This window comes from Gopherus flavomarginatus, chromosome 4 (assembly GCF_025201925.1).
Source record: "Gopherus flavomarginatus isolate rGopFla2 chromosome 4, rGopFla2.mat.asm, whole genome shotgun sequence".
NCBI classification, from domain to species: domain Eukaryota; kingdom Metazoa; phylum Chordata; order Testudines; family Testudinidae; genus Gopherus; species Gopherus flavomarginatus.
In genome coordinates this window covers 126,378,867-126,401,982 of record NC_066620.1, presented here as the reverse complement: position 1 = coordinate 126,401,982, position 23,116 = coordinate 126,378,867, and the positions used below count along the sequence as shown (strand labels likewise).

At 44.1% G+C, this 23,116-nt stretch overlaps 1 protein-coding gene across 1 annotated transcript in view; it reads left to right on the top strand.

Moving 5' to 3' along the window:
- The first annotated feature begins 584 nt into the window (after positions 1-584).
- Positions 585-23,116, top strand: part of SLC35F1 (solute carrier family 35 member F1) — a 375,104-nt gene continuing 352,572 nt past the window's right edge. The window contains exon 1 of the mRNA XM_050949787.1: positions 585-1,325. Coding sequence (XP_050805744.1) covers positions 1,153-1,325 — 173 coding nt within the window. The 5' untranslated portion in view covers positions 585-1,152. The remainder of the gene's footprint in view (positions 1,326-23,116) is intronic.

The window sequence follows — 23,116 nt, the reverse complement described above, 5'->3', positions numbered from 1 at the left end:
ATGCTGGTGGCTGTATGTGAGAGGTCCAGGTTGGGAACTACCACAAGGCACCCCAAGTTGCAGGGCAAGGGTGACACAAACCTCACTGGTCTGGATTGCACCCCAGTATGTCACAGGGTGCCCTGGTTATTGAGTGGTTGGCTGCTTTCGGGGGGGGTGCCCTCTCCATCAGGAGTTGGTTGTTTTGGGGGGCACACTGGCCTTTGAGTGGTTGGCTGCTTTTTGAGGTGGCTGCTTTTTCGGTGAAAAACTCTTTGTCTTGTTTTTGTTCTGAGGCCGAAGGACACCCTAACATTTGTTGGCAGCTGGGATTGCGGGTCTCCGGCCTGCCTTAGTTGTGATGACTCCCCATGTCTCACCTCAGCGGCTTTACATTTCCTAGGACTTTTGGCAGCCGCCTGCCGCTGTCCGCGGGTGGCTGGTACTGAAGGCGGGGTGGGGGGGAGACACCCCTGAGGGTGGAAACTACAACTCCCGGCAGGCAGACCCAGTCCCGGGGGCGGCGGGGGGGCTCTCGTTGCTGCATGTGCTCCCTCTGGTGGGTGTGAATAGCCGGGGCGGGGAGGGGAGGGCTGTTGCCCACTGGCTCCGTCTCGACTCCCACTGCTACACTCGCGTTCATTGCCTGCCTCTGACTCGCTCTCGCTCCCAGCCAGCCCCCCGCACGGAGGGAGGCAGACACCGCACTCACTGGCGAGGACTGAGCCCGGCGCGAAGCCGCGGGCTGCACCTGAGCGCCGCACGCTCTGTGTGTGTGTGTGTGTGTGTGTGTGAGGGAGCCGGAAGAGCAGCGCCAGGGGGACACAAAGCGGCTCAGTCCAGCCCGGCAGCGGCTTCCTCTGATCCACAGAGAGCCAGACGCTCGCTGGGAAGGGAAGGGACGGGGGCGGGGGGTCCAAACTGCGGCCACTTCGTGGGCTGTGACCAGCCCTTGCTGCTGGGAAGGAGGCTCGGCTCGGCGGGGGCAGCAGCAGCAGCAGCAGCAGCAGCCCGCCCCTCGCTCCATGGCCGCGCAGTGAGCAGGAGCGGGGCACAGTGGCCGTGACTCTGGAGCTGGCGCTGGGCGGAGAAGAAGCGAGGGAGCCGCCGCCCGCGCGGAAGTGTCGCCCGGCCGGCCGCGCGGCGCAGCATGCGCCCGGCTGCTGCCTTCTGATGCCCAGCCCCGCCGCGATGATCTCCCCCGAGCAGCCGCCGCAGCCCAACCATGTTGTCGCCACCATCGAGAACCTGCCGGCGGAAGGCGGCGCCGGTGGCAGCGGCAGGAGCAGCATCTCCGCCTCCTCCTCCCCCGGCGTGAGCCAGCGGCTCCGGAAAGTGCTGAACAGGTGAGAAGAGGGGCCGGCCCCAGGCGGCGCGGGCAGACCAGGGCTGGGATCCCCGGCGAGGAGCCGCTTGTGGGGACGGGGGGAGGGCAGGGGTGCCCAGCTCACTGCCCCCCACCGGCCCTCAGAGCAGCGGGTAGCATGTGCTCCCCAGCTTTGCCCTTTGCAGAGCTGGAGGGGGGGGGGGGGCGGGGAGAGCGCTTTGTGCCCTCGGGCTTTTTAAACAGCAGGGCGGCCCGGCCCGTCCTGGTGCGGGCGGAGGATGGTGCTGCTGACCCGGGCGTAGGAGGGCAGGTGCCACATGTCTGGGGCTCACAACCAGCCCAAGTCGTCCTGCAGCAACACCAGGGAGGGAGGGATCGAGGCAAAGGGTGCCCCAAAGAGGCACGAAAGTGTTAAGAAGAGAGAGCAGCCAGTGGAAGTGCCCTTATCTGCCAGGGCTTAGAGCTGAAAGGACGGGGGTTAAGAACCCGACTGCTCCTCTCAACACAGGACCGCTCTGTTGACTGTTGGAAAGGGACTTTGCACCACGTACTGTCTAACCGTGGGCTCCCTTTTCCCACTCCCTCCCTCCTTTCAGAGCTGGAAGACGCTAATTTTTACATGCCTAGTGACTCCATCAGAGGACGAACTCCATAGAATAAGCCTCCAAATACTTAATTTTTGCTAGTTAATCTCATATTCACAGAGTATAGCCACGAAGAAATAAGAGTAGACTCTATGTTATAGAGTCTGCAGTTTTGATTTTTAATGGAGAAATCCCTAAGAAATTATGCCACTTTACCTGAGTGGAACTATGAGGTTGAAGTGGGAGGATGTAGAAACAGCTGTAAAATTGTCATAGCTGAGGTGATCTGGCTAGTCATTATTTGTGTGGGGGTTTACTGTTGGTGCGTGTGTACATATAATATCCAAAACAAACAAAATCTAATGTCTCAGGAGATTTTAAATGGGTCTGCCTGATTTCTGGTTACTTAAGCCAGTTTGCATTGTCAAGATCTGTGCCCTGACATCAGAAATGAAGTGTTGGTGAGATTCTAATGGGCAGATTTGCCTATGCATGTGGTTCAGAATTGTGCATGCTAAGATATTATAAGAAGAATGCGTTAGATGATGCAGCAAAAGAAGAATGAATCCAGTGAAACATCAACTCAATTTATTTAATTTTTGTGTTTTCCCTTTGCAAATTACTTGTTTCTTCTACCTTGGATACTAACATATCTAATATTTAAAGAATCCAAAACAATGGCTGAGATTAATTTTCCCCATAAGAATGGGAGATAAATAATTCAGCAGCATACCATCTCATTTCTAGCAGGCCATCTGTGTATGCACAGTTTTACTTGCCCTACTGGGCAGCTGCAGCACTGCTGATACCTGGGGGAAGGTGTGTATGCGTGTTCACATCTCACATTACACTCACATTAGTTTCACACAAGGGCAGCATGGGTAAACAGCTAAGAAAAAGCTCAGCACCCTGTTCTGAATGTATTGCTTTTGGAGACAGAGTGCCTTTACTCTTCCAAGCTTTTAAAAATTTGAAAGCAATGATTGTTACCATCAATTCTGAAGGTATATGTCTGATTCCTCAGGGAACCCTGCCGTTACTTTTCATTAATGAATTCTGATAATTCTAGGAGGATCTTAAAAGCATTTCTTAAGGAGAAAATATATTTGTACTTAGTTATTCAAGAATGTAGAAGATTGAAGAATAGTTGAAACAAATAGAATTATCTGCACAGACTTGGAGACTCAATGCCACATTCTCCAGATGCCTCAATCCAACTGAACCATGATGGTTTTGCTGTATGGGCACTGGCGCACAGAACTCTGCACCCCTTCTTCATAGAGATGAGCTCTTTGGTAACTCTGCATAAACCACTGCAGATGGGAATTTGTGAGGGGAGGGAAGCGGTGGAGGTGTGTGTGTGTGGCCAGGGGAAAACTTTTTTCCTCAAAAAAACAAACAAACAAAAACAAGGCCAGGATATGTATGAAGGAGAGAGAAACACCCCCCCCCCCCTCCATAGCCAATAATCTAGTAGCTAGGGTACTCACCTAATTTGGAACAGGGACTTGAACCTAGGTCTTCCATATTCCAGGCTAGATGCTGTACCACCACAGTATAGATTCAGTCTATCTCTCAGACCCAATGAATATTTAATTATTTATATAAAATGGGACAGCTCCAGCAGGAGAGATTGAGGATAAACCTTCAGGCCAACCAATAGCTTGGTAGTCAGGTACTCACCTGGAAGGGAGGGTTTACTGGAATTACTTTGAACATAAACTCTGAGCAAGTCTTGAACCTAAGTTTCCCATATCCCCATAGAGTTACCTAACCACTATGCTATTTGAGTGTGAGGGGCAGCTCTTGTATTTTCATGGAAAATTTCAAAAGGTTTCTTTTTCATTGTAATCAGCAATATGAACAGATTTTGAAATCTTGATGTTTTTCAAAAAATTAAATTGTTGTTTTCTGATCAGCCCAAGTGACCAGTGGGTCAGATACACAGGCCACATGCACTCCTACTCCAGCCTATGGACAGGAATAGTGACCACAAAACGGTCTTCCAAGTGGACTCTACCCTGCCCGTGACCGTGAGGTACTAGATTGGTTCCTCCAGCCCAGGTAGTTCTGCTGCTAACATGTGGGCTTTGTATATGTGAATCTTGTCCATTAGTGCATTTATCAAGGACCAAATTGATATTTTATTTATTTTAATTTATACCTAAATAAAATGACAATATCCCAAGCTCTAGCACTTCTGACAGATTATTTTAAAACACAGTCTATGCAAAAAAAAATTAAGGGTTGTTACCGCTGTGGAGATCAAAAATAGTCTTCTCTTAAGTTAGAATAACCTGTAGCTCCATCCTGCAGTAAGTATCAATGGAAATTTTACCTGAGTTTTAGACACTGTTTAAATGGGAAAAATCTAATAGCTCAGTCCTTTATAATGTCATGGCACTGCAAATATCAGTACATGAAGCCTAACAAAGCATTCGTGCTTTCATGTGCTATGAAAGGTAAAATGCAAATATAGAAGGGGAAGGAGGGAATAGAAATATCAAAACCAGAAGCCAGTACTAATTGCTCTGCATCAATACATTTTCCTCTGTTGGAAAAGTGGTGCCCATTGTATTTTATCTGTGACACTTATCTACCATTTGTTTGGGACATTTGTGAAATGTTATTTATTTGAACTTACTTGGGCTGGACTTCTCTTTCCTGCTTAGAGAAGTCTCCTAAAACAAACAAAATAACAGGCTGGCACCAGGCAGAGTTTGCCAAAAACTTATTTGCAGTCTGGAATTGGCCTGGTTGGGGAGGAAACTGCCAGCAAGGGAAGGGCACTCTTAGCAGTTGTGAAGTCTCTCTCACACAGAAAGAGAGAGAGAGAGAGTGAGAACAGTCACCTGGTGAATCCAGAATTGTCTTCCAAGATTTCTCTTAAAATTGCTTTACAAGCTGTGAAAGCATATGGAGAAAAGGTTGAAAGGTGAAGGTGAAACATTCCCCCAGTAAGTTCTAAGATTAGAAGGCAATGTGGACACTGTGGAAGAAAATCTCCAAATGGTTAAAGAGGAAAAAGAGATATTGAAAACGGGAGTGGATGGCTTTAAAAATCTATTTCAGTGATCACTAAGAGTGTCTTTCTTACTGTAAGGTGGGCAATAGCAGAAAACCAAAGTATACAATTAAAAATTGTAGGGTGCCCAGAATCCTAAAGAGGGATAGCAGGATTGAAACAGGTAATGGAAGGTGGGGTTTACTGGAATTATTTTGAACTAAATTCTGACCTGCCATTACTGGTGAAAATGATCTACCATATTTTGAACAAACTCCCTGTTATTTTTAAAGCCGTGGTATCCAGAGAGAGTGGCTCTCAAGACAGTAGTGTTAAGGGTTGAAAATTGTGTTTGATCCTGAACTAAAAATGTGTTCCTGACTCATGTCCTGCAAATTTTAAACTGAAGTGTTTGAACTGGGCTCATTGTTATAAGGAGGAGGAGGAAGGGGGGTATTCCATCCTCCACTATCTTCCATGCTTGCCCTGCAGCCCTAAGAGGGGTTTTCATGTGAGCTGAGAGAGCTGCTGTTCCTTTCTTGCTACAACTGCTCAGCAGTCCCCTACTGACCATGTGATGCTTTGCAATTGAGGGAGAAGAGTAGTTCTAGCTGTTCCATTGCTTCCTTTCCCCCTGGGCTGTGGGATCCAGGACTGGAACTCAGCTGGCTCCCCTCTCCTACAGCCATCCGGGGCAGCACAGGAGAGGAGGAGGAAACTTTCTGATGCCCACCATTCAAGAAGGATGTTGAAAAATAGGAGAGGATTCAGAGGAGAAAGATTGGAAAACATGGCTTATAGTGATAGACTCAAGAAGCTCAACCTATTTCAGGTTAAGAGAAGGAAAAGAGAAGGTTAAGAGGTGACTTTATTACAGCCTATAAATACCTCCATGGGGAACAAATGTTTGATAATGGGTTCTGCAATCTAGCAGAGAAAGGTATAACACAGGGATCAGCAACCTTTGGCATGCAGCTTGCCAGGGTAAGCTCCCTGGGAGGCCGGGCCGGTTTGTTTACCTGCTGTGTATGCAGGTTTGGTCAATCACAGCTGCAGGCCAATGCAGGCGATGGGAAGCGGTGGCCAGCACATCCCTTGGCTCACGCCGCTTCCTGCAGCCCCCATTAGCCTGGGACAGCGAACCGCGGCCAGTGGGAGCTGCGATCGGCTGAACCTGCAGACGTGGCAGGTAAATAAACAGCCCTGGCCCACCAGCGGATTTCCCTGACGGGCCGCATGCCAAAGGTTGCCGATCCTTGTTCTATTGCCTATGTAATACAGGAGGACATACTAGATCAGTAGTCCCCAACGCGGTGCCCGTGGGTGCAATGGCGCCCACCAGGGCATCTATGTGTGCCTGCGTACGGCTGGCGGACAAGCAGCCACCGAAATGCCACCGAAAAGCGGTGTCATCAAGAGGCATTGCTGCTGAAATGCTGCCAAAAAGCGGCGTCATCAAGAGGTGCCACTGCCAAAATGCCGCTGATTTTTGGCAGCATTTTGGCGGTGATGCCTCTTGATGACACTACTGCAGCGGCATTTTGGCGGCGATGCCTCCAACAGCATTTTGGCAGATGGTTGTTTGCCGGCCACAGTCCTCGGTGGCTTGTTGTCCGGTGCCTGCCATCTGGAAAAGGTTGGGGACCACTGCACTACATGATCACAATGATACTTTCTGGCCTTGGAATCTATCTATCTACGATTAGAATCAACAACCAGTAGTGGTATCCTGATCCTCTGCCTGGCCCTGGTGCAGTTTAGAGCTGTCTGGGGTAGGGTTGAAACTATAAGACTAAACAACTGGCAGTGTGTACTGATACCTGTACAGATTTCCCAGCACAGCTACAACAAATGGATGCTCCTGGAAAAACCTGGACATGTGGTAATCCTAGCCTAGGGGTCCTGTAACTTTCACCAAGTGTATATAGTCCTCCGACATGGGACTTGTGGGTCACCACTCCCTTTGTCATCTGAGTGATATAAAGGGAGCATAGCAGGGCAAAGAATCACCTTGGAAGTATTGATTGATGTTCTTTGATCTTTTTGAAATGTGTTTCAGCCTCAGGCTGAAAAGGGGGAACACCACTGCCTTAAAGGAGCTGAAAAAAGGATAAACGTTGCTGAAAGATGGAGGGCAGTTATTGTTTGGTTGTCCCCTTAGAGGATTCAGACAAAGTATTTACTGAAATGAGGATCATAAAGTGAATTACCCTAGGCCTTGCTATTCTGATACAGAACCAAATGATTGGGTGAAAGTTGGACATATTGAAAAAAGAATTAATATGTGGGTTATGATAAAGGTCTATACAATCATGAATGGTGTGAGAAAAGTGAATAGAGAAGTATTGTTTACACTTTCACACAATACAAAACCAGGGGTCACCTGATGAAATTAATAAGGAAGTAGGTTTAATATAAACAGGAGCATGTATTTTTCACACAATGCATTTATAACCTTTGAAAGTCATTGCTGTGGGAAGTTGAGATGGCCAAAAGTATAATTGGGTCTAAAAAAATAACTGGATAAGTTGATGGAGAATAGGTCCATCAATGTCTCGTAGCCAAAATGGTCAGGGATGCAACCCCATGCTCAGGATGATCCTAAATCCCTGACTCTCAGAAAATGGGAGTGAAAGATGTGTGTACCACTTCATAGATGCCCTGTTCTGTACACTCCCTCTGAAGCTCTGGTATGGGCCACTGTTGGGAACAAGATGGAACGTGGCCTGACCCAGTATGGCAGTTCTTATGTTCTTACGTTTAACCAGTGGTATTTCATTCAAGTAAACAAAGTCATTCAGGACAACATAAAGTACAATAGTGAGACCAAAACACTCTGCACTCCAGAGTGATATCCAAGCACCACTCGGGTGGGTATTGGATGATAATGTTACATTTTCGACTGAGAAGGAAATTACTAAAAACTTATTTACTTTTAAGGCTTAATATATTTCCTCTTCTTACTTCTGGGTCTGTTCTACCCGGTGAAGCTTATTTTTATTCATCTCCATTTTTAATTGAGGCATATAGTAATGTTTTTATAGAACTTAACCAGGAGATAGTAAAAATAATAAATCAAAAAATACTCCAGAGTGAGACAAGATGGGTGAGATAATATCTTTTATTGGACTGACTTCTAGTCATGGAATAGACATGCTTCTGAGCTTCACAGAGCTCTGAGGTCCCTGAGGAAGAACTCTTTGAAGTTCAAAAGCTCGTCCCTTCCACCAACAGACTTTGATCCAATAAAAGATATTACCTCACCCAGCTTGTCTCTCCTTGGAGTGTCTTGTTATTTATTATTTTTACAATCTTCTATTGAAGTTCAGTAAACAATAAATTGTCCTGGTATATAACAGTGCAAGATACTCCAGATACATTTTCAGTATTATATAAAACTTTCTCATTAAACTAGATCTGTATTGTACATAATGCTTCTTGTTTTACTCTCCTCCACCTCCTAGTACTTTCACAAATGAGTACTTGTTGCAGAATCTAACAGTTTATATTTCTGTTTCAAGGATCTGTTTCTTTGTGAATGGTACTTTTGTGGTTTTGAAAGTTCCTAAAAATCATTTTTAAAGGGTAAAGAGAAACTATAAAATTGAAACAAAAAATTGGGTTGAGAGTCGTTTAGGCCTCCCTCCAGCCCCTGAATCCGGTGTCATTTATTGTATCTTTACAGTGGTGAAGTAGGACTTGTGCTGTCTGTCTGCACATGGGTACATTTCATGCTTACAGAAGAAACCATGACCTTTATTACAAAAAGAGAAAATGAAATTGTATGAAACAAGATAATTCATATAGGCTAGAAAATAACTAATTATATTTCCAAAATAAATACATAGTCTATGCATAAGGTCTGTTTTGATACTTCTTGTTAAGGAATACAGCTGTCTGGGTACAGTCTGAGCAAATCCCTGCTTCCTTCAATATATAATGGATCGAATTCATTACTAGTTTTAGAGTCAAGGAAGAATTTGGCCCAATACTGCACAATAACTTTGAACCTGGACTGTATGCCAAGGCTATTGGCTCTTGAAATAAGAGCATGAAATATTATGTGCCCCTACAACTACATTGCAACCCACAAAAACTATAATCCCAGAAAAATAATCTTCTAACAATGCATATTCTTATGATTAATTAGATATGTATGTATATATTTATGTATTTAGAAATAATAAAACCAAGGCAATTTATTTCACTGCCCCAAAGCAATAACATCATTCAGTTGACTGATTTGAGACACAAACAACAATCCACATAATTTATGGCATTTCTGCTTTAATGAAAGCAACTTGAAGATCAAATATAGTCCCCTTTGGAGTCCCCTAAAGAACTAAGCTTTTTTGTTCAAAACAAAAGAATGAGCTTTCTTTGGCATTTTTATTTCTAAAACATTCAAACAGCTATTAAAGATCTCCTCGAATAAGGGCAGGTGAAAAACAGTGGATCTGAGGCCTTTTCACATAGCTTTTGGTTCACCTTTAGAAAAAATATTCAAAATTTCCATGCAGTCAAAGAAAATGCACATTTTGGATCATAGATAAAGCAAACACTGGCTCTTTTGTAGCCTTTTTAAAAATTATTTTGCTCTTCAGGGAAGACACTTGCATCTGACCATTACAGAGTGTGTGTTCTGTATATCTCCGTGGGTGTGTTGTTTGGGGAATGCTTGCTATTGAAACAGCAGTTCCTGATTTAGTGTTTGAGACTGACCATTTTTAAAAACAATCTTTGGCTATGTTAGTTTTATATCTTGGGCTTGTGCTACCATCTTCCACTACCCAGATGTTGTGACTGGAAAAAAAATAGATCTTGGAAAGCGGACCAATGCAAAACATATCTGATCAGAAATTCTCTACTGTACCCTATTCCCAATATTTTACATGTAGCCATTATTCTGAAAGCAAATCACACCCTTGGGTAAGATACAGTTCTCAGGGATTTGTGTTGCAATAAGAGAAATATGTGGCTGTTAGTATTATAATATTGGTATCTTCTACCCTACCCTCTCCCCACAGGGTAGTTCAGTATGTCTGTTTATTGGGAATGCAGCCTGATATCTCTCAACATGCAGAACTCTGTGTGTGTGTGCGCGTGTGTGTGTGCGCCCCCCTATCATCACATTAGGAGAGATTCTGGGTTCTTCCACTCACCCACTAGCATCCCTCCCTCTTTTGGAGGTTGAAGTGAGGGGGGACCTCGACCTCCAGCCAGTACCGCCATTAAGCACGTTGACAGGGCGGTCCCACCAAGTAGCATCCCAGCTCCTGGTTAGCACTTGCCCCCTGGGGGCTAGACATGATGCTCCATTTCATAAGAAGATGCACTCGGGATGCCCACTGTGTTACCTTTTGGGCTCTGGAGCCTAAATCAGGGAGTTCCTGCACTGGGTGCCTAACAAAAGTTGCAATTACTAAATGACTGTCATGTAGATCCAAACTGTGCCCTCTGGGAGGGGGAGAATTTCCAGCCCTTTGATTGTCCAAAACCTAACCCCTATGTTTTGCTGAAGGAAGGCAAAAAAACCCAACCAGCTTCAATCCAGGGCCAGCTCTAGGCACCAGCAAACCAAGCACCTGCTTGGGGTCTCACAATTTCAGGGGTGGCATTCCAGACATCTTCCCCCCCCACCCCTGCTTCAGCAGTTGTGCTCCCAGGATTTTTTTTTTTTATCCTAGAGATGGCCCTGCCTCAACCAACCTGGTGGTATGGGAAAAAATTCTTTCCCAGCCCCAAAATGGTGACTAGCACAGCCTGCAGTGACCTACATAAGGGACAGAGGGTGGGCTGACTGCTGGAAACCAGCAAACAGGAAGTGGCTCTGAGCACGTATCTTATCACGGCTCCAAATCTCATGTCAAACCCTGCAAGAGGTGATGGCTCCAAACCATTGACCAAATCCTATAGGACCTCAAGCCTACTCCGGAAGTCCTGTGGGAGCTGGAAATCTCGTGGGACACAGCCCGTCCTGTCATTTTTCCCCTCTCCTCATCATAGGAGTGAACAAAACATATCCTTCACTAGGCTCTGAGCCCTTTTAGACTTAATGTCCTAATGCTCTGTTGCCTTTGTGTCTCTCTTTTCCTGAGAATTTGTACCATACATTGAGTGTGCCTTGGGAGTCATATTCTGAAATAGGAATTGTTCAAAGGGTGGTGATGTACTAGGGCAGAAGCCTGCCCAGTGCCCTGCATTCTAAAATACAAAAATCTCATGTACTTGATTGGAAAAAAGCTATTCTTAGATGGAGTAATTTGAAAGACAAATTATGTATGTTTCTGCAGTTGAACTGTGACATTCAGAGTCTGTACTTACTGGGTACCTGTGGTAAGAAAGAAATTTGACACAGGTTGTAACTCGGGCTTTGGGAAGAGGTTAGTGCCTCTTGAACTGTGGGAGGAGAGGCACAGTTTCAAAAGAGTAGCAGTGTAAATGGCTCCATAGAGAACTCTGGTGGATTGCACAGAGTGGCTCTGATCAAATGGACAGAGTCGCTTTAATGTGCTAATGAGGGGAAGCCCAGATGCCAGCCGGGATGAGAGGAGTTCTTTGTGATGCTGTGTCTTCTGAGATGGCTGGAGTCTCTGTCCTTCTCATTGCTGCTGCTGCAGGCAGGGATAAACACTGGGCTATTAGTGAGGTGTTCCCTTCCTTTAAATCTTGCCTTACAAATCAACACCTGAATGCTGATTAGGGACAATCACCACGAGAGTTTGGGGAAAGTGCCTGGTGAAGAAGCTTAAAACTATTCTTCAGGTTTGTCAGGCTTGTGAGTTGAGTTCATGCTCAGCTAAAGTCACTGGAGGCAAATAAATAAATAAAAATGATAAACTTAGCTATATGGGGGCTCATAAAATGTAACCACTAAAATATGAAAGATACAGGTATTTGTGGCTGTAGAATTAGTTATGTGAACAATTTAAGTTCCATGTGCTCAGTTCTGTCACCCTGTTTCCTTTTTCATTGAAAAAAGTGCTCCTTTTGAGGCTCAGGCTTTCTGCTTTCCCTCTCGGTCTCTCTCATGACTGAAGAAAGTACATTCAGCATTTTGAAGTTTGTGGAAGAGAACAACCACTCTTAGGGAGCCCCCTTGTAGCTAGGTATGACAGCTCTTCTGTTATCTAACCCTATCTCTGCTGGTAGCAGCTCTGACCTATAGTTGTTTTTTGTCTCAGGAGTTGGCCATCCTTTTATTGAAACCACCCAGATCCTCCCCGGCTAGGATTCATCTTTAAGTGGGCCTGACCTGCCCTTCAGGTGCAACCAGGTTAATAAGCCTCTCCAGTCCACATGAATCCTTTCACCACCTGTGTGTGGGGTAAACACCCCTTCACACTGCTCAATATATGATTATGATGATAAGGGGAAAACATCTTCCTCTGTTTTGAATGCCAGCCAATTCTGCCATGAGTTTGACATGTATACATCAGATCCTCAGAACTGTTTGAACTTGAGTGATGAGTGGTGAGGACTAGTGGTGTTTCCCACCTAGGGAGTTAATTTCCCACACCCAGTCTGAATGCTGCTGAACCATTCCCTGCTGCAATGACTTGTATTATTGCTTCTCTGTTAATACTTCTAAAGAAAGTTTTTGACTTTTGGGACATACTACATTGCACCCTATGGTAAGTATTATCCAAATCGTTTCCTGGGAAAGGATATTCCTGCATCCAAACACAAGAGCGTATCCACTACTTTCAAAATGACATTGTAACCTTCAGTAATTATTACTTCTGATCTCTGCTTCTTGTTGTAGCAGATCCATTCACTCCCATGCTTGATTTCAGTTTCCTGCTGGCTTGGTGATCAGTTTTCTTCTTAGGCTCCCTCTTCCATCGGCAGCCTTTAGTGGCCACATTAAGCCTCAAAATAAAACATTGAACTGATGAGCAAATGGCATTACGCTCACAAGATAATAAGCATTGCAGGCTTTGTGGAGCTCATTTGCCAGAGCATGCTACTCTGAGGCAAATAGATTGCTACAGCTCTAATGCTGATAAATGTGCTAATTTGTGTCCAGTAACAAGACCATAATTATTGCCTCCCCAGCTCCAAAGTTAATTGTGACCTATAAGCCAATATTAGCCGGTGATGGAAGAAAGCATAACATTTATAGCTATGGCCATTTGATTGCTGAGCTCTGATGTTCATTTGTCAAAGAAAATGGCATGTGTATGTCCAAAAAGCCTGCTTGGCCATATTTTATTAAGCTACATTGATTTTTAAAATGATGCTGTTTTATGAGTTGGATTCTTTTTCATTACTTTGTCCTAGCTGGAAAATATTTGTGTGACTTGACATTTTTCTTCATTTACTAGAAAGTAAATTAAGGAGCTATTTGATGGCAGCTCTTTTCCACCTTGCTTTTTGGAAAGAAATATGTCAGAATTTCACACCCTCCCCTAGTAGCTTTTATGAAAGACAGATAAATTTTGGAATGATAGAGGAGTTTTATAGGGGGTCTGAAAATTATTGTTTTGTTCACATTTCATAATGGCTTTTATGTAACAATGAGCCATGCAGTGAAAAGGCACACTGCATTTTAAAGTTATATTGTTAGCTTTAACAGCAGATCAGTAGTTCAGCTTGGACTAGAATCCAGTATCCTCCTGGTCTCTAGTTCTTTGCTCTAACCACTAGATTGTAGAACCACTAGAGTTAGTGATCAGTTTATCTAAAGGCAAAAGGGGAGACACACACATAGTTTCTTAACTGGGTTTTATTAAAGGGTTCAGGGGGAAGAAGTTGCCAGATGCTCTGAGTGGAGACTGCAAAGTAAGAAAAGTGTGGACATTTTAATAAAATATAATGGGAGATAGTTCTCTCCCCTCACCTGGCCCATATACACCATTCTGACAACATACAGGAACCAGAAAGGTGCCACAAAGCATTGGGGGAAGATTGCCCTACTGCCAGCACACTACACTGCTCCTCTTATGAGCCTCAGAATAGGAGACATGCTGTGGATGGGAGAGGGTATCTCCATAGAACATAGCAAAATGGAGATTTTGGGCTGACACACAACACATAGGCAGCCTTTTGGAGGCTGTTAGCTGCTAGAGCAACACCCTAATATGCTGCTCTAATCAATGCCAGGGCCTGCACTGACTGCCTTAAACCACTTCTGCCCTCCTCTTGCCGTGCACTATCATAGCACTTGGACCTGATGTGTCTTACAGTACTCCTTTTGAATGAGTTAAAGGTGTAGTGAAGGTTTCAGGGAAAGTGTAGAGTAGAAAATGAAACCACAGTGGAGTCACCATCTTTTAGGGTCTTGAGGGGAAAGCCAGGTGTGGTGAGATGCAACAAAGAAACAGGATAGGTGAGATTAAGAGTAGATTTAAAATATTGGGCCAGATTCTCATCTGGTGTAAACTGGTATAGCTCAGACTCAATGGAATTATGCTGCTTATATCAACTGAGGATCTTCCCCATTGCATTAACAGCTAGTGAGGCTACTGAATCCTCTCAACAGAAATCCAGATTCTGACAGATCTTTATGTAACTGTCCAAGCTGTAGGGAAGTTGCAGAGAACTTCTCAGGAGCGGTGCCAGGGTTTCTGGCGCCCTTGGCAGAATTCGGGGGTGGCATTTTGTACGCTCTCCACGGGGCGCATGGGAGCTTCCGGTTCTGCTCCCATTGCGCCACCAAAGAAGGACCCTCTGCCGAAATGCCGCAGGTGACAGCGGCAGTCATTGAGCTGCTCAATTGCCTGCCGCTGTTTTCCACAGCACATCAACAGAAGGTCCTTCTTTGGTGGCGCGACAGGAGCGGAACCGTAAGCTCCCGTGGGGAACGCACAAAATGCCGCCCCCTGAATCCTGGCACCCTAGGCGACTGCCTAGGGTCACCTAATCAATCATAGAATATTGGGGTTGGAAGGGACCTCAGGAGGTCATCTAGTCCAACCCCCTGCTCAAAGCAGGACTAATCCCCAGATTTTTACCCCAGTTCCCCAAATGGCCCCCTCAAGGATTGAACTCACAACCCTGGGTTTACCAGACCAATGCTCAAACCACTGAGCTATCCCTCCCCCCCCAAAAAAATAGCACCTCAGTGTGGTAGCTGGGAAATGAACCCAGGTCAACTGCTCAGAAGGCAGCTATGCTCACCACTATACCACCAACACATCTAATGGAAGCGCCGGCCCTGAAACTTCTGTAACAGACAGATTTCAGTGGGCGGGATCAAACTGGGGACCTCTGGAGCTTAGTGTGTGAGCCCCTGCTGCATGAGCTAAAAGACAGCTGGCTCTTAGCTAAGGCTGTAGTCCAGACTCATTTAACTCTCTCTCTAAATGGTCCCCATGCCACTAGATGGGACAGAACACCACACCCAGGAGGTGTGTGTGTGTTACACTTCTCCACCTCTTTGTGCCCTGTACAAGGAGAAACTAGTGTTCTTAGGGTGTGCAGTCCATACTCCTTGGTATAACCCTTGCAGATGTTCAGATCAGGGAGCATACTGCACCTTCTCTGAGAGTGGTAGAGTTACTGCTTTAGTGTGGACATCCCAGGAAACCCTAGCTGGAATTCTGACTGTCAGTAATGTGCCCTTCCCTTCCCCTCCCTAACATGCAGGGAAGAATCTCTCCCAGGATAATTATTGCTCTGAGTCCATCACTGATTGAGCCTTGGCAAAAACCAGCCGGCATTGCACCACTTGTTCTTACTTTTTAGCACCTGGAAAAAAATAAAAATTTTTTAAAAGGGGAGCTCTAAAGGTCAATCCAATTAAAGAATAAAAGTTGGTGGAAAATGATCTTTTTGAATGATCTTAAGGTATCCAACAAAGCATACTCATATTTGATATTATTCCACAGTGATTTATTATGGAGTATATAAACTGTCTAGTTCTTCTTACATTGCCTGTCTTTTGGCATTAGATCATTCTTTTCAGACGTGTGGGTGTCAATCTAGCAACACACTTGGGCATATTCTTAACTTCAGGCAGGTCAATATCATTCCACTGATCACATTGGGATTACCAGTGTGCTAAGTGTTTAGCAGGGTTGGAGTTATGGGATCATATCTAGTCAGAGCTATATTCTGGCTGGCTTTGTGTGGCAGGGTCCAAGGGCAAGAAGGGGAACAAAGATACAGATTTAACTTAGAACTAAGTTACTTCCCAAATCTACTAAGTACATATGTGCAGAGAATATTTGAGAAGCAGGTGTATATGTGGAAAAAAAACTTGCCAAAAATAGATAACTGCATGATATAGGTAGGATTGCTTTTTCCACATACAACCCTCAGATGTTACCCATTGGGATTTAGTGAGGTGAGAGAGGCAGAGAGACATAACAGTTAGAGGTGATAGAGACTCTTAGGTCTTCTAATCCATTCCTTGCCAGTTCATAATAATATCTGGTGCATAGGGCAGGTTGTAATTACACGTTAACCTCACGTATAACCTCAGGGAAGCGAATTATGGAAACAAACTGACTTCTGCCTAGCTTTAAAATCTAATCCAAGGAAAGAGCACACTAAAGTTTTCCGAAGTGAGATCTCAAGGGGAAAAAGAATGCTAGGAGATACTATTTCAACCTGTGCGTTTTAAGGGAAGATGACGCTGCTTTGAACATTTCCCTCCCCCACCAGGTTTCTTTGTTCTTTCCTAGTGAAAGTTGTCATGTCCATTCAGCACACTGTACTGCTAAGCTAATCAGGGTGTACTTTGTGCTTATGGTATATATTACTGCATACAGTTGCTGTACCTGCTGCTAAGGCTACAAGTGCCAGAATACTAATTATTCTATTGGAATAAACATCTGCAAGCTAGAAAGAGCAACCAGATGACGTGTATTAAAGGGAAAAGAAATCCAACTGTATAGATGTGTTTTAGAAACAAGCATCGAAGAGGACCAAGCAAAGTGGAGAGTACCTTAATGGTAAAGTTTTGGGATATTAGATTAATATGAAAAATATAGTATGTGTGTCATTTTGATTGTGCTTGGCTAAAATAGTTTATGGGGGGTGGTTTTATATGTTGTTGGGATCACCTCTTTTATGGAAAAATCACAGCTCAGCAAATGATTACAGCAGGGTTGTTTTTGGGAGGGAGGTCTTATAGCTAAGGCGTTTATGGTCTAGCTCTGTATTTAGAATCTTGGATCAGCCATTGTCATGGTTTGTGGCGTTAGGCCAGTCCTTTAACCTCTTTGGGTATATCTGCAGCTCCCAGCCTGGGGAGACAGATGCATCTAGCTCTGCTCTAGCTAGCATGGTAGAAATAGCAGTGTGGACATTGCAGCATGGTTTAGCCACCCAAGGATGTCCCCAGGGAGTCAGGCAGGCTCATACTTGGGTGGCTAGTCTGTGCTGCCATCCATGTCTCAGTATTGGTCTAGTATTAAAATCAGTGGAAGCTGAGCTTGGCCAATTTTGGGCACTTTTTTGAAAATCCCACTTTCAGGGGGTGAGAGCATAACAGGAGCTAACATGACAGGAGAAACATTCTAACTTTCTTCTGTCTTACTGAAGACAAATTGTGCTTAGTTTACCAGGGTAATGTGTGTGGTAGATTAAAACCGCAACGTTGCAGACAGCCATTCCTATCAGAAAGCTGCCACATGCTTTGTGGTTATCTGTCAGTGTCTACTCATAAGGGCAATTATGAGGACCGCTCACTAGTAGGTACACCTCCTCCTGGCTGCTCTGGGGATTAGCTCCTTCCAGGTGTTGTGCCCTCCTCTGACAGTCTTTCCACCCACCTCTGCAATTCCAGGTGCTCCTTTTTCACAACTTGACCAGCCAGGTCACTCTGCATACTTCCCACCTTCTGGGGTAACAGTCTTCCCATTCATTGCCCCTATGGTGCCACTTCCACAGTGGCTGGTAGAGGAACATGGACCATCCCTCTACCCCCAGGTCATCTTAGGGACCCCCCTATTCAGCAGCCAAGGTCTGTTCCCTCCCAGAGCTAACTGCTTTTCCCTGAGCCATTTTCTTACCTTCTGGCTCTCCCCATCTCTCTGGGTTTGCAGGTCTCACAACTCCATCCTCCTAGGGAGTAACTGTAAGGCACTTGTCTTTGTAACTTCAAACACATCTCGCAGGGAATAACTGTAGATTACTACCCTGAAGCCCCTAGCTGCTCTCCGCTTCTGGGCTTTATAGAAGCCCTACCTGTTCCTGCACAGGCGAGCTTCCCCTAATTTAGGACTTTCCTCTCAGCCTTTGTTCTCCCAGCTTGAGCCTACTAGGTTAATTGGTCCATCTGCCCTCCATTAATCCCTTTGGGGCGAGTGTGGGGTGAACACTCTGTCACAGGGGCAAAGGAACAACACAGTCTGATTGATAGATTTGGAGCTGCCCTGTTGTTTATGAATTCTGTATGAATACTGGTTATTGGGATGTTTCCTGTATGAACATATTGGTTTAGTTTAATAGGAGGTGGAAAGAAAAAGCAGGTAGGAAGGAAACAATGACTCAAAATAAGCCACTCCTGGGTAAACACCTAAGGGTTTTTAAGAGACAATACCTGAACTATTAACTGTGAAGATTCGGCTTCCTGACCCTCAAAAGCTTCTCTCTCTCATCAGCAGAAGTTGGTTCAATAAAACAGTGGTTCTCAATGAGGGGTATGTGTTCCCCTGGAGATACACAAAGGTCTTCCAGGGGGTACATCAACTTGTCTAGATATTGACCAATTTTTACAGTAGGCTACATAAAAATCACTAGCAAAGTCAGTACAAACTAAAATTTCATACAGAGAATGAGTTGTTTATACTGCTCTATATACTATAAACTGAAATGTAAGTACAATATTTCTGTTCCAATTGACTTATTTTATAATTGTATGGTAAAATGCTATAGTAAGCAATTTTTCAGCAAAAGTGTCGTGTCATGGTATAATTCCCCACTCTGAACCTTAGCGTCCAAAAGATGGGGTACCAGCATGAATTCCTCTAAGCTCAATTACCAGCTTAGAACCTGTAGCGCTGCCACCAACCAGGAATTCCAGTGCCTGGTACACTTTGGTCCCCCAAAACCTTGCCCGGGGACCCCCAAGACCCAGACCCTCTGGATCTTAACACAAGGAAAGTAAACCCTTTCCCTCACCGTTGCCTCTCCCAGGCTTCCCCTCCTGGGTTACCCTGGAAGATCACTGTGTGATTCAAACTCCTTGAATCACAAAACAGAGAGGACAATTCACCTTCCTCTCTCCTTCTCTTTCCCCCTCCCAGACTCTTCCTGAGAGAAAGTAATCCTGGCACAGAGAGAAATCAGCCTCTCTCTCCCTCTTCCCTCCTTTCTCCCCACCAATTCTCTGGTGAATCCAGACCCAGTCCCTGGGGTCTCACCAGAATAAAAAAACAATTAGGTTCTTAAACAAGAAAAGCTTTTAATTAAAGAAAGAAAAAACAGTAAAAATTATCTTTGTAAATTTAAAAAAAATGGAATAGGTACAGGATCTTTCAGCTACAGACACTGGGAACACCCTCCCAGCCTAAGTATACAAGTACAAATTAAAATCTTTTCAGCAAAATACCAATTTGAACTCCTTTCAGGCAAATACACATTTGAACTTCTTCCAACCAAATACACATTTGCAAATAAAACAAACATAAGCCTAACTTGCCTTATCACCTAATACTCACTATTTTGAATCTAGAAGAACCTGTATCAGGGAGACTGGAGAGAAACCTGGTTGCACATCTGGTCACTCTCAGAACCCAGAGTGAACAACCACCAAAACTAACAGCACACACAGAAAACTTCCCTCCCTCAAGATTTGAAAGTATCCTGTCCTCTGGTCAGGTGACAGCCAGACTCACTGTTCTTGTTAACCCTTTCCAGGCAAAGAGATATGAAGCACTTTTGTTCTATTAACTCTTACTCATCTGTTTATGACAGTGTGCTATGACACTTTTATATTTTTGTGTCTGATTTTGTAAGCAAGTAATTTTTAAGTGAGGTGAGACTTGGGGTATGCAAGACAAATCAGACTCCTGAAAGGGGCACAGTAGTCTGAAAATGTTGAGAGCCACTGCAATAAAAGGTATTACCTCACACACCTTGTCTCTCTAATATCCTGGGACCAACACAGCTACAACTACACTGCATACAAGAATTGGTTCATACAAGCCAGAATAAAGTTTGAGAGCTGACAAAAACAAAGGAACTCTAACTGGCTTCTCTCTCTCTCTCAAAGATTCTCTCTCAAAAGGGCAGGTAATTGAGGAGCTGGTCTAGGAAACCAAACTGAGCCTGTACCCCGTGAGGTGTCTGAAGATGTTTGGCCAGCCTAGTTTACCATCAGGGGATGGTAACCCCATAAGACAGACATGCATAGACTCTGTTATTTTAAAATCCTTTTTCTCTTAATGCTTTGTTCCTACTGTTAAAATTAATCAATACTTTGGTTTTAAGAAGGCTGTGTGATTACAGTGTGACACTGCTCACAGACTCCCAAATGAAAGAACTGCAGGTGTCAGACCTGCTGGGAAGGCCTGGTTGAAACACACAATACTGTAGTCCAGGGTCTGGTCCAAGTGGAAAAATCATGTGATTACACCCCAGGAGAGAGAAAGGTCTGAGGCCTGACATCTGAGGGGGTACATTTAGAGAGGGGATGGGTACAGCTAGCCCTGTAACTCTGGCACATAGCAAGGATGTTGTGGGTGTTTTCTGAAATGCATTACTGAGCTACCCAGGGAAGCTTGGACAGAACTTCTCCCTATACCTGTTTTTAGCTAGCACTATTTAATTCCCTCATTTCAATAGGCACTGATGTTATGTAAAATCTTGTATAAACAATCTGTGCATTTGGTCTTTGCTCAGAAACAGAGCAGGGGCCTTTATTCTATACCGATTTTATTTTTACAATTACTTATATATGAGAGTTATTTGAGGATGTTTGAATTATTGTATGTAGTTTGTGCAAGTTGCACTCTGTGCATTATGAATCATTCTTGTGTCTCTAAAGAGCTGTGTAGTAATTTTTGTTATACTGATTAGGAAAGAAATTGATCAATGGCTGCTGAATTGATTCATCACATTAATTATGACATCAGACGCTATTTTCAGACTGTTCCCTTGCTTTGTGAATGGCTATTTTTACGAGGCAGATGGTGTGGCTTTTTTTGAGTCCCATGGTAATTTCTTGGCCTTTTTCTCCTCTTTTTGATTTTCCCAAGAGCAAATGTTCATGTACTTTCATTTTACAAAGCCAGCACTTTGAAGGAGTGCTCTGATCAGCAGAGCAGTAACTTGAATTGCGGAAAGAGTATTGGTCATCCATTGAATTGGTCACATAGGAGGAGCTCCTTCTAGGTGCCTAGATTCATAGATTGCATTTATATATATATTATTGTACAAGCTCTGTATAAGTGTTACTTCTGGCTTTCTGTATCAATCCTATGTTCCCAAAGCATTCTGTTTTAATCTCAGTTGCCAATACTTATTAGCAATGGAAGGGATGATCACTCATTGCTATATATCTATCCACAAAACCACTCTTCTCAAACCCAACAGTAAGTAAAATCAGTGGTGTTTCTGATGAAAGCATAGGCAGGCTGAATAGGAGGCAAGTGGAGGTAATTGCACACAACATATTGAACTGAAGATACATGCCACTTACAGAATGAAGTGCCAAAAGTGTGACCTACTGAGTGTGTCTAGGTGGCCTACAGCTACCTTGATCAGAAATATGGACTCTGAATATGGACTAACAAGTGCATCAGGACTGCAGGCCTCAATATGTAGTGCTTTATTTGGATCCCTATTATTCCAAGTGGAATATTATGTAATGAGACCTATAGATCTTTGGGTTGCTTCTTTGTATTAAATATTGTGCTGTTGCAGTTTGCTCCATTTGGTTCATTTTCCTTCCAATCCTAGGATTATTGTAGGCCACAAACTCAGACTTCCCCCTGGGCTTATATATGGAACATAGCCACCATAAACTGTATCATCCTGGATATTATTGATGAGATCTATGACAATCACATACTGTACAGACTAGGGGGAAGTTCTGACAATGCAGTTATTGAAAAAATAAAACAGTTGTTGCCAGGCTCCAGCTCAATATGGCTGGAATTTTTGTGCTGATCTACAACTAATCATGTGTGACTGCTGTGTCTGGGAGACGAATAACCTGTTACCTCTGATTTTACCATCATACATGCTTTCCACATACAGGCAGAAGGAACACAGACAAATTTCCTTTTTTCTTTGTCGTCACTCCGATGAAATTATACATGTGTTGAGACTGACTGGTCAGGTTATTCCCCAGCCTGGTGCCTGCAAAACAGATGGTCATCTAACGTTCTGAGTACTGTCAAATACAGTGCTGCACACCCAGCATCCCCCAGTGACTTCAACTGGAGCTGTTGGATACTCCAGCACTTTTCAAAATTATGCCACTAAGTTAGGAACCTAAATAATGACAAACTTTGGACTCCTTTTTTAAAAAAAGTCTTGGCCTGTAGGCCTCTGAGAGTGATGATACGTGATTTTGATGTGATCTACACACTCCTATCAAGAGGAAGCATTGCACATTAGCACTTGTCGACTTCATAGGCTCCTAGCAGTTCGATAACGTTGACTGTGGTTGGGAAAAGTTTGGGCTCTCCTGATCTAGAACCAATGATTCCTTGGCACATCTGCCCCAGGCTAAAGCTTTAACAGTTTGCGAATGGGTAGTGCCCAGACTGGCATATGATTGGCAAGAAGATTTTCTGTGGATCACTTCACATAGGCATGTTGAAGTATCATTTTCAGACTGGGAAGGTTGAAGCAACTGTCTCTTCTATGTGCAGGTTCTGTAAGAAAATGTACAGTTGCTGCTGTATCTATCCTAGATTAACTATCAAAAGCAGGGAAGGGAAGAAGCTTCCATAGCAGATCTTTCTTACATGTTTGAATTATATATATTGGGAGTGGAGAGATGCGATACAATACGTCTTCATCTATTTTTGTCTGTGTCCAAATATGCACTCATAGATGGAATGAAACCAAAATAAGCTTCTGTGGCATGTGAATAGATTGCCAGGAAGGGAAAACCTGTTCTCTTGCCTTTTGTGTAATGTGTGTGTAATTATTATGGTTCAGTTCTGATTTGTAGTAGCTTGGCAGCCATTTCTGTGTATCTTGTTAAATTAGCCACTGTGCATGTGTGGTTTCATGGCAAGCATTTTAGCTGATTTTATAATCAAAGTGATGGTGATGCACACCTGCATATTGTGTAGAGCATGCCAGACCCATTTC